At 37.5% G+C, this 13117-nt stretch overlaps 1 protein-coding gene across 1 annotated transcript in view; it reads right to left on the bottom strand.

Annotated features, from left to right (window-relative positions):
• Positions 1-1572: 1572 nt before the first annotated feature.
• Positions 1573-13117, bottom strand: part of si:ch211-127i16.2 (probable flavin-containing monoamine oxidase A) — an 84280-nt gene continuing 72735 nt past the window's right edge. Inside the window, exon 13 of the mRNA XM_056467070.1 lies at positions 1573-4994. Coding sequence (XP_056323045.1) covers positions 4706-4994 — 289 coding nt within the window. The 3' untranslated portion in view covers positions 1573-4705. The remainder of the gene's footprint in view (positions 4995-13117) is intronic.

Raw genomic sequence — 13117 nt, 5'->3', positions numbered from 1 at the left:
GGTAAGAAGTCTACTAAAACAAACCAGCGTTTTAGATAAAAACTTCTGCATCTGTCACCAGAGTGTATTGTGATGGTTTTTATTGTTGTAATTCTGGAAATCAATCCAGTGATAATGTGGATATGATGCATAGACAAGTTTGGTCATGGAGGGCTGGTGTCCTGCTGATTTTAGCTCCGGTTTGATTTAACACACCTGCATGGATGTTTCTGCAAAGTCTAGTATGAGCTTGATTAGCGGGCAAGGTGTGTCTGACTGGAGTTGGAACTAAACTTTGCAGGACACCAGCCCTCCAGGAACGAGTTTGGGTACCTCTGCCTTAATCCCTTTGAAAGATTCATCACTCCAAAGGGCCCTTTGAAGTGGCCAGTTTTAAGCACGTCTGCCAGGAATGACTATATATATATACACATATATCGTTCGGAATGCACTATATGTCCTCTGTTAAAATGATCTTATTATTTACAAAATTAGTTACATTTAATAGAGCCATTTGGAATAGTGTTAATACTAAACTGAACAAAATGCATCGCCAAAAGTTTTAGGACACCCCTCCAAATCATTGACCTCAGGTGTTCCGATCACTTCCATGGCCACATAAAATCAAGCATGCAGACTGCTTCTACAAACATTTGTAGAAAAAAAGGCCCATCAGTGTGCTCAGTGAATTCAATTATGGTAGCATAATAGCAACCTGTGCAATAAGTCCATCCATGAAATGTCCTCACTAGTAAATATTCAACAGTAAACTGTTAGTGGTATTATAACAAAGTGGAAGAACCTGGAAATAACAGCAACTTAGCTATGGCCAAATAAAATCACTGACTTTGTATATGCATGCTCTAAAACACAGACTTACAAACTTTGTTGACTGTACTGATTCACTACCATGTTATTTTTTCCTACTATGGGTACAACATGTCTGCTTGTATAATTGTAAAAGTTTGGAAACACTGGATGATTACAAAATGGTAAGAATTTATTTTTAAGTGAACTTTTAATTAAACCAAATTAATGCAATATTTCAACTAAATTCATTTAGTTTAAATATGTGTCCTAAATCACATACTTATGCACTATTCAGTCATTTTGTAGTATAAATAGTGCACACTGACATTCTAAAAAAGAACCTGCACTTTAAAAACCTGGATGATGCACTTATTTAACCGTTTAAAAATAAATGTGGAATTTAGAACACTTCACACACTTAACACTTGCAGATTTGACCACATATTGCAAGAGGGATGAGCTATTGTATTTGTATGTTTTTGAACATCTATATTTGTTTCGAATTGTGAAAGCAAAATTCTCCAACATCAGTGATTATGCCGCCTCCCGATGATGAATTCCCTAATTTGGCAACCTTTAAACATGGCCTGAGAAACGGTTTGAATTCCCCCAAAAAAGTGAGTGCTCCATTTAGGTTGACACTAAACCCTACACTACACTATTAAGCGTATAAGTACATACAGTAGTGTGTCATTTGGGATGCAACTATACTTTTGATGAAATACAAGAAGAAGAAATAGCACTACAAGATATTGACACCAGGGAAATCAGGCAAAAGGCAAATAGATTAAATAATTTATTGTGCAATTCTATTACCTTGTACAAGGCAAGCATTTCTAAAAATGGCTATAAATGCACATGCATTCTTTCTGCACTATTGAACTTAATCAGTATTAATTACAACATCACCAACAATAGCATCAGTAATGAATTATAACTGTTTTCAATAGCAAAAATAGTGCATTTGAAATTACAGTGAATTGAGTTATAGCATATGTCATATTTGCTTTAGTTTATGGCTGAAACTTTTCTGAATATAAACAAAACTACCAGTTCAGTGAATCGTGTTCAAGGCTGCATTTTTATTTATTTATTTTTTGATATGAGTGATTATGTGGAGCGGTATATAATACAATTGAGTACATTTATATGCATTATGATACACACAAGGTGAATATAGTGCCAGGCTAATTTTCATTCTATGTAATGATAATGCTATCGTATGTAACACAATAAAAAAAAACAAAAGCCTAGTTTGGCTTATTATTGTTTGACATTTTCATCGAATATATTATTGTCATTATCTGAAATGATGTGGCATTGTGCAGTTATGCACAAGAGAGAACCATTACTCTCATCTAACATGTTCAAAGAGGCCTTGACAAACGTGTTGAGCACATTATTCCTCTGAAAACAATTGAGATTCTCATTAGGCTGAAAGAAAGAGGGCCACTTAATGTGCTTAATGACACTAAAAGTGAGCAGTGTTTGCGCTTCCCTTCTGTGCTTTGATGTTTCGTATTCCCTTCAAAAAGCACATAGCAATTATAAGGCACCAAAAGCAGCGACAATTACACACAAAACAAAATGAGTGACTACACTGTCAAAATGTTCTATTTCAGTCTGATTTGAAAATACTGACACTTTTATTTTCAACAAACCGTGCATCTACTGTAATATGGTTTCGATTTTTAGCACTAGATCTATTTTGTGACACCCACGTTTATGAACTAAGCGATTTCAAAAAAGCATCATTCTATTAATAAGAACCATTCTATTATTTTCCTCAGTAATAATAATGATGATAATAATAATAATAATAACAATAAATTAAGAATATGATAATTATGATAACAATAATACATTCATCAGACACTATGGTAAGCTGTTTTAACATCCGTTTTTCATGCTGCTAGTAATTTTTGTCTAGTACTTATTTCCTTGATACTAGAACTTATTAAAAAGACATTAATACTTATTTATTGGATACTATTATTTATTATTTGGGACAAGTACATATTTTAAATAGTAGTAGATATTCAAACGTATTTTTTTTGTATCCTAATAAACATTATATGTGGCATGGTGGCTCAGTGGTTAGCACTGCCGCCTCACAGCAAGAAGGTCACTGGTTTGAGTCCAGGCTGGGCCAGTTGGCACTTCTGTGTGGAGTTTGCCTGTTCTGTGTTCGTGTGGGTGTCCACCGGGTGCTTCGGATTCCTCCCCAGTCCAAAGACATGTGCTATAGGTGAATTGGGTAAACTAAGTTGGCCATAGTGTATGAGTGAGTGTGTGAATGTGAGCGTGAATGGATGTTTCCCATTACTGGGTTGCGCCTGGAAGGGCATCCACTGCGTAAAACAAATACTGGAATAGTTGGTGGTTTGTTGGCATGGTTGCTCAGTGGTTAGCACTGTCGCCTCACAGCAAGAAGGTCACTGGTTCGAGTCCAGGCTGGGCCAGTTGGCATTTCTGTGTGGAGTTTGCCTGTTCTGTGTTCGTGTGGGTGTCCACCGGGTGCTTCGGATTCCTCCCCAGTCCAAAGACATGTGCTATAGGTGAATTGGGTAAACTAAGTTGGCCATAGTGTATGAGTGAGTGTGTGAATGTGAGCGTGAATGGATGTTTCCCATTACTGGGTTGCACCTGGAAGGGCATCCACTGCGTAAAACAAATACTGGAATAGTTGGTGGTTTGTTCTGCTCTGGCAACCCCTGATAAATAAGGGACTAAGTTGAAAGAAAATAAATGAATTAATAATACTATTAGATATGAGTACTTGATTTTTAATAAAACGTACTTATTTACTATTATCTTATACCCGTTACATAAACTGGTAGTTTTTATTTGTTAGATACTATTATTTATTACTATTTTTACTATTATTAATACTGCTATTTATACATTCATATGAATTCAATATATGCAAATAGTTGATAGGTTCTAGTACATATTTAGTAACAGTAGTATCTTTTGTCATTATCACTATTAACAATTATCTTACTAGTCACAATGGCTTTTTTTAGTCAAAGTGGCATAAGTGGAGTTTGTTCAACAATCATACTACTAATATATAGTACAAATATCTATTTATTAAGTACTACTGTTTAAAAAGGTAAAGAATGACCACTTATGTACAATGTGAATTTAAGCACTAGTTCTTAATTCAAAAGGTACTTATATTTAAAAATAAGTACTAGTTAAAATATAGCTGCAAGCAGCAATTAAGGCGTCAAGCACTACAGAGGCAGAATGAGCAAAGCAGTCCAGTGGCCAAAAGCAGCACATTATATTTGGACAAATGGTTTTGAAGTTGAGCAAATAAAACATTTTGTTTCTCTGTATCACTAGGGGGCAGTGCACTGAAATACTGCACATAACCTCAGACCATAGTTGACACAACACACACCAAGTTTGGTGTGAATATGTCAACGCGTTACGGAGATATTACCTCAAGTCCATTTTTGCAAGATCAACATTAGATTTGTTCCCAAGTTAAACGAAAACGGAAATCGAATCAACTTCAATTCCATAACATTTGGTCAGCATGGTCTGTAGATCATGTGATTTATTTAGGTAAAAATCGGATAAACGCTCTTGTACGAGTTCGTTCAAATAGGTTTTACGAAAAAATCAAAATGGCAAAAAAACTTTCATGACGGAAAATGACGTCATGGTGCGTTTGAAACGGCTTGAGCCAAGGATTCAGCGGGAAAAAAATTTGATTGTAAAAATTTTGATTGTAGCCCATTCAGTTCAAAAGTTATAGTGATAAACACAAGTGAAATGTTGGATAAGTAGTGGCGTTAGACCTGCCGTGCTTGGCCCCTAATTAAAATACACACTAGCATGTTTCATAGATTAAATGTTAAAACAGCTTGCCATAAGGACACCCAAATACGTCCCAATGAATCCTTTAAAACCATTTAACTGGTAGTTCTGGTTTGGCAAACAGATAAGCGCCCACCAGTGCGGCTGTTGTCATCACCACACCGAGAAGACAGAGAGACCTGGACCTGCACTTTGAGCCCTTTCTGGGTGCTCTTGGCTTCAGAGAATCTCGCACCGCATTCAGCTCCTCTCGGGACAGAGATGAAGGACACAGCTGAGCCAGAACCTCCATAGCCGCCCGTTGACCTGCCTGAACCGCCCCGTCAAGGTATCCACACCATATAGTTGCAGTCTCTGTGCCTGCCCAATGAATCCTGACAAAAAGAGAGAAAAAAAGGATAACGATATGTTTACAGTATGTGTGTCAAATTGAATAATGTGTATCTTCACCAAAGTTTCTCTTGGTAATATCCATCATCATGATTCTTTGGGTATGTCATTGAGCATTTAGCCCGCATAGACTTCCTAACACAGCATTTATCATATATTGTGTATAATATAAACCACATTTTAATATTAGCTAATATATATGTGCTGCATGCTATTCCAAAGTGATGCTTTCCTAAATGCTGCTAGTTTTTTTGGCTTAGAGCAGCGGTGCCCAAACTTTTTTTTATGAAGGGCCAAAAACCAAACGTGATTGAGGCTAGTGGGCCAGAGGTAAATATAGTTTCCATGGGTAATTTCATAATTTATTTAATAATATTTAAAAATGACTAGAAAAACATTGATTAATATTAACTAATACAGCATTTTATTTAAATTTCTATTTCTATTTAAATGACTAAAAAAAATAATTTAGATTTTATAACGAAATTATTACAGTAAAAACAAAACAATCTCGTTCATAACAAAATTCAGCTAGTTTTTGCATTAATTTGCTCGTCAATGTCTTCTGTATAGTCCTCTATCCATCTAGTGGCAGTATTTACATTTAAAAAAAATCAGATTCATTTATAATTCATTCATTTGCCGGCAGCTAGCTCTCTGCAACTCTCACATGGTCGCCCACTGAAGGTAAGCGGTCAGTACCTGGATAGGTGACTAGGTTGCTGCCAGAAGTGGTGTTAGTGAGGCCAGCAGGGGGTGCTCAACTGGTTATAGCATTCATTTTCTTTTCGGCTTAGTCCCTTTATTAATCCGGGGTTTCCACACTGGAATGAACCGCCAACTTATCCAGCACGTTTTTATGGAGCGGATGCCCTTCCAGCCGCAACCCATCTCTGGGAAACATCCATACACACTCATTCACACACTACGGACAATTTAGCCTACCCAATTCACCTGAATTGCATGTCCTTGGTCTGTGGGGGGAAACCGGAGCACCTGGACGAAAACCACGTGAACGCAGGGAGACCATGCAAACTCCACACAGAAACATCAACTGACCCAGCCGAGGCTCGAACCAATGACCTTCTTGCTGTGAGGTCTACTCACTACCTACAGCGCCACTGCGTCACCACTGGTGACACTATACTGCTCAGTGAGCGCTGTCTTTCGGATGAGATGTTAATCTGAGGTCCTCGCTCTCTGTGGACTTTAAATATCTCAGGATGTCCTTCAAAAAGAGTAGGGCTTTAACCCCGGCATCCTGGCCAAATTTGCCTTCTGGCTTCCTAACCATCCCCATATAATAATTGCTTCATTACTCTGTCTCCTCTCCACCAATTTGCTGGTGTGTGGTGTGCGGTCTGGCGCAACATGGCTGCCATCGCGTATTCCAGGTGGATGCTGCACACTGGTGGTGGATGAGGAGATTCCACTAAAAATGTGAAAAGCACTTTGAGTGTACAGAAAAGTGCTAAATAAATAAAAGGAATTAATATTATTACAACATTTAATTAAAACAGTTTTTTATTTTTTTGTAGCACAGCAATAAAACAAACAAAAAAGGTTACGTCAAATTAGAAATTATTATCTCTTTGTTAAAGGCATTCACCCCAACCCTCTCCATCATTCTCACTCTCCTCTCAGATGGGATGGTGTGCCAAATCAAAGGTTACGATGGACCAACTTTAGCCCCCGGGCCCTACTTGGGCATGTCTGGCTTAGAGTATATATTTCTGTCTTGTATAATGAAGATTTTTTATATGACAAAATCATTTCTGTTTAATATACTTACATTACATTTGAGATCTATACATCTCAATTGATTAATTAATGGAGTTGTTACAAAGTGGGAGGAACTACGTTTACAAGTAATACATGTTTATTTTTAATTTTTTTAAGCATGTTTATAATGTTCTTTTTCATTTTACCATACCTGTAACCTACTTTATATACTATTTGAATGCAATTATAAAATGTGACTTGATTCAATCAAACTATATATATTGTCATGTCATGTAATGTAATGTAGAAAATCTGCTTATTTTTCACGAAAGAATGGGCATATTTACTGTCTGGTTTCTGGTGTCAATATCGCTTTTGGCTATTTTAAGCTTTACATAACAGCTTGATATACTGCTTGATATTGCAAATTGGTATTTCTTGCCATCTCATATTATTTTAATGCATTATCTTAATTATAAGTACTGGTCTGTAGCCCAAACTGTTTTACTGATTTATTTAAATGTTTTCCTATCCCTCTCATTATAAATATATGTATTGAGAGAGAGATTTAGCATCACTGCAAAATGATTAAATATAAATGTAAACATAATTCCTACAGTGGCTAAAACAAAATCAGAAAACCCACACAATCACAGATATCAGCTTACTTCCCCACTAAAAAATAAAGTGGATTCCATTTAAATAAAGTGTACCACGTTTGAAGAAGAAGAATGCATTAACCTAACCTATAGTGACAGTAATGGCTTTAATAATTTGAATATAAAAAATGAATATAATGTTCCTTTTTTAAATAAATGTATTTCATTTAAACTTCCTTTTCATCCAAAAATCCTTAAAAAAGACAAAAAGTGTAATAATTGTTCTCAACATGGATGATAATAATGCTTGTAGAGCAGCAAATCAGCATATTGAAAAGATTTATGAAGAACCACAACGTGGGAGTAATGATGCTGAAAATGCAGCTTTAAATCACAGGAATACATTATACTTTGAAGTATATTAAAAGAGAAAACCCTTATTATAAAGTGTAATAATTTTTCACACTAGTTCTGTTTTTAATGTATTTATGCAGAAATAAATGAACCCTTAGTGAGCAGAATTGACTTCTTTCAAAAAAACAAACCTTTACAGTGCTCAGCGTATATGAGTACACCTCTCACGAATCTCTCATTTAAATGAATATTTTCTATAGGATACTTTACAATATTATATTTGTGCATATACATTAGATTAGTCAGTACTGAAGCCAAACCTGGAGCTAAACAGTTTAAAAATTAGTAGCCCAAATGTATATGTTAGGAAAAAATAATAAATAACATTTTCAAAAATAGCAAAAATTAAAAGAAACAAAAAATATATATATATTTTTTAAATGTTGTAATTCGTAATTTATTTTTGCAATATTTTGCATGAATTTAAATGTATTATCTTTCCGTTCTATAAAGATGTTCTGTGACTAATATATATATATATATATATTCAATGAGAAATGGATAAAAATATTCATTTTAAAAATGGGGTGTACTCATTTATGCTGACCACTGTATATATACAGTAGGCTTGGGCAGTAATATAGTATACCACGGTCTCTATAAAATTCGTTATACCATCATAAAAAACAATACCATATAGGAGACAAGAATTAAATCTTAAATATAATTTATTTAATGCCTAAACATGCGTATGCGTGGTTGTCATCATGGGACAGTCAGTGTGGAGAAGAAAGAGAGAGATGGGGAAAGATGGCGAGTCGCACACCAAGCGACCTGGTCTTAAAAAAGAACACAACTTCTGCAGTTTGGCAGTATTTCAGGTTTCAACCGAACGAGAAGGGAGAGGCAGTAAATATGGACGAGGCAATTTGCAAATTGTACAACATAAAGGTGATCGCAAGAGACATACCTCAAACTTAAGGTTGCATATACAAAACTAGCATCCTCTACCTGCTGCGATGATGGACCCGAGTTTTCAACGCCTCCCAATGCAGGACCAACAACATCTAAGTCCATCCAATGATAATGCGGGCCTTCGGTAAAACAACAAAGTACAAATGGAACAGTGTCCCTTGGAAAACTTGTACTGATGCAGTGACAAACACTGGGCAAAGGAAATGGTCTCTTTTCACTCTGTATAAAAATGTCCTTTAAGGACATGATCAAATTTAAGTGAAGTTTCATAAACTAATTTCGAGAGGAGCACGTGATATGATTGAGCACGTCTGGCCACTCATCTGTAATCAGTAATAATCCAATCAGAGTGATCCTAGTTTACTATAAATGGATCATTTTCTCCCTACTGCTCTATCTTCGTTTGGAAGAATCCCCCCTTCCACCCCATCTCCTCCTTTTCCTCCCTTTTCTAAAGGGGGAGCTCTCGAGACCTACCTGATCTCGGATCTCCTGATATGCTTATCGACCGGGCAGGAGCCCTGGGCTCAAATATCTCCGAGCTCAGGGTTCTCTCCCGAGACAGCATGCCAAACCTGCTTTAAACGCCAAGCATATCTAAGTGGGAACTCTTGAATTGATTTGTGTGCACGTGCAAAAACTGTTCTGGATGTTTATGTTAATTTTGCACTTTTTTATAAACTGCTATTTGTTGCTAATAAAAGTTGTGCATGTTATTTTGTTGTTGTTTCAGTATTAGTGTTTGGTTTCTTCGTCAGCTGAGGAAGTTTAACCTCCCAAAGGAGCTGCTAAAACAGTTCTACACCTCCATCATTGAATCAGTCATCTGCACATCAATAACTGTCTGGTTTAGCTCAACTACTAAATACGACCTCCAAAGACTACGTCGAATAGTTCGGACTGCTGAGCGAATCACTGGTACAACCCTTCCTACTCCCCAAGAACTGTACTTATCCAGAGCGAGCAGAAGGGCTGCCAAAATCACTCGGGACCCCTCACACCCAGCACACTGCCTCTTTGAACTTTTAACTTCTGGTCGACGCTACAGAGCACTGCGCACCAGAACAGCCCGACACAGAAACAGTTTCTTCCCTCAGGCAATCCATCTCATGAACACTTGATGATGATAATTGTGGAACCAACATCACTACTTGCTATACACTTTTATACACATATACACTTATTTAACCACACACTTACATGCCAATTTGCACACAACAGCTGCACATATAACGTTGTATATAGTAATAAACACGTACATACACTTGTCAATCTGTATATTTGCACTCACTACTTCTATTTTTTATTTATTTATTTTTAAATATATTTATTATCTGTTTTTTGTCCTGTCTCTGTAATCCTGTTGCACTGTAGAAGCTCTGTCACGAAAACAAATTCCTCGTATGTGTGAACATACCTGGCAATAAAGCTCTTTCTGATTCTGATTCTTTCTGATTCTAGTATTCAGTTTCTGAATGGTTTAGGCACAAGCCAACAGTTTGGTGATGCTGTCTGAGCCTTACGTCATTTTTTTTTTTATTATTCACGGTAATATCGAATACTAAGGTAAAATAGAGAGGAGGCTAGACAGTATCAGAATTTGGATACCGTCCAAGCCTAATATACAGTAGGCTTAACTATTACTAATAATATCTAGGTGCAGTTTGACATTACACAAAGTTTAGATCTGCATGTAAGCGTTCACAAAACACTTACAAACCAGGAACAAAAGTGAATCTGTTTGCTAAAAAACAAAACAAACCACTAATCTGACAATCTTAGTACCTCCATAGGGTGGTTAATTTATGCACATATAAAGCAGCTCTGACAACCTCCAGCAGATAACGCACAAATTCATGTCTGCTGTGAATTTAACACAAATAACTTTTAATTGGCTTCTCAAAAATGCTTATTGCTGCCTTCAACAATACGTTCTTCATGCGAGACCGTTTCCCATCCACCTCGCTGTTTAGTGTTTATGCATTATGGATGTGTGGACTTGTGCATAAAACCCCTCAGGGATCTTCTTTACCCACAGTGCTTTGCACCTATGCTCTTTGTCTGTGTGAATCAGTAAAACATGAAAGCGGTTTGTTTTCTATTCCACCATCGATGGCAGGAAAGAGAAACTCTTCTTCCCCTGGAGACCAGCAGAATATCTAACAGTCCACAGTCAAACTTTTCAGGTCAAAAACCACCTTTAGTCAGAATCACAACAGCCGAGTACAACCTTGTCACAACTCTGTCTGTCTAACTAACTCACTGACTCTGCCTGTTTGTTCAAATATCATTCTGTCTGTCTGTCTATCTGACTAACTGTTTGTCTGTCTGTCTAACTGTCTGTCTGTCTAACTAGCTCTCTGTCTGTCTGTCTAACTATCTGTTTGTCTCTGTCTAATTGTTTGTCTGTCTGTTTTTCTATCTCTCTGTCTAACTGTATGTCTATCTTTCTGAATGCCAACTATCTGTCTGTCTGTCTAACTATCCTGTCTATCTGTCTAATGGTCTGTCTAGCTGTCTGTCTGTCTAACTGTCTCTCTGTTTAACTGTCTGTATTGTTGCGTTCGCATCGCTCTCTCTCTTTCTCCCTCTCGCTCTTTCCCTCGTCACAGGTTCCCACCCTATTTACGTCAGTGACGTCAACGGGGATTGGCTGGAGTGACATTGGGCCTCTTTTAAAAAGTGGAATGGTCAAGGAGAGCGCAGAGGGAGTTGGATGGCATGTTGCTTGAAATTGTGGTTGAAAACTATAATTACTAGCGATACTTGTTGTGGATTGTGTATTCCTGTGTTGTGAGTGTAAATTTGGTATCTTGTTGTTTTTGTTTTCCCTCCAGTGTCACCCCCACCCCCCACCCTTCCTAAGGTTTGTTTTGGCTTTGTTTGTTGTCACTGTAAAAATATTGTATACAGACAGTTTGAAGCAGAAGGGGTTGGATTCAGCACTTGTCTTTATTGCAAATATTTTCTCTTGTTTTTATATATACTATAGGTAGGAAGTGAGGTATAGTATTGATTTTTTTTCTGTTATTTTCTTTGTAAGGTGTAGTTTTATTGGGTGTTCAGGTAGGGGATATATTTTTGTTTATTATTTTTTCTGTGGGTCCACTTTGAGGTATTTTTCTTCACATTTTGGGTGTTTTAAAAAAAGAAAAAGACAAAAAAAAGAAAAACTCCAGGGTTCATAAAAGTGATTTTATTTGTCGAGTGTTTTATTTGTTATGTCCTTGACCCTAGACCAGTATGTAGTGTATAACTGTCTGTATGTTTAGCTGTTTGTCTGTCTATATGGTCTTAATATATGGAGTATTATAAATACGGTCTGCGCCCTGGCACATGGTCTAACAGAGTTGTGCTTATTCTCTTAAAGAGCCCATATTATACATGAAATAGGGTCATATTTAGGTTGTAAGGGTCTCCAACAACAGTCTAATATGCATGCAAGGTCATAAAACACTTTTATGGTCTTATAATCTGCATTTATTTTTACCTAATTATCCCAACGACTCCCATATGAATCGTTCAGCGATTCATTTGTTCCCAACCCCCTCCTCAGCGCGAAGCTAATCTGCGCTGATTGGACCGATGACAGCCTGCTGCGATTGGTCGACAGTGACAGGCTTCAGCGCGAGACAGAGTGAAATGCCCAGCTGGTAATCAACTATATAAACATAGTCACAGTGCACACACGCTTCATAGTGTAAGGCTTTTTTCACACACACACACAACCCTCCTCAGAAGAACTGGGGAGATCGACGCGAGTCTCCTAACCTCTCCCTCTCCCTCTCCCTCTCTCTCTCTCTCACACACACACACACACACACAACGCTCCTCAGAAGAACTAGGGAAAGCGACGCGAGTCTCTCTCTCTCTCTCTCTCTCTCTCTCTCTCACACACACACACACACACACACACAACGCTCCTCAGAAAAACTAGGGAAAGCGACGCGAGTCTCTCTCTCTCTCTCTCTCTCTCTCTCTCTCTCACACACACACACACACACACACACACACAACGCTCCTCAGAAGAACTAGGGAAAGCAACGCGAGTCTCCTGTCTCCTAGCCCCTAGGCGTCACAAACTCGACCTGTTCTTTATCTCTCTCTCTCTCTCTCTCTCACACACACACACACACACACACACATCACGTTCCTCCTCAGAACTAGGGAGATCGACACGAGTCTCCTAGCTTACGATCGCCATAGCAACAACAAACGGCAGTGGAACGCGAGCTCACAAAAGCCTTTAACGTTAAATCCGTAAACAAAGCGGCACGCGTCGCGTTTTTAACGTGGCTTACATGTGATAAGAGAATATAAAGAGTAACCGCGTGTACTGTACCAGGTTAACAAGTAACAAAACACAATAAATACATAATTTGCAAGTTAAACGAGGCAACAATTTTAATCGCACTTACTTACACTAGTGAATAAACCTCAACCACTGACTCTTCACA

The sequence above is a fragment of the Danio aesculapii genome, chromosome 10, assembly GCF_903798145.1.
Source record: "Danio aesculapii chromosome 10, fDanAes4.1, whole genome shotgun sequence".
NCBI classification, from domain to species: Eukaryota; Metazoa; Chordata; class Actinopteri; order Cypriniformes; family Danionidae; genus Danio; species Danio aesculapii.
This window is presented reverse-complemented; position numbering and strand designations above follow the sequence as displayed.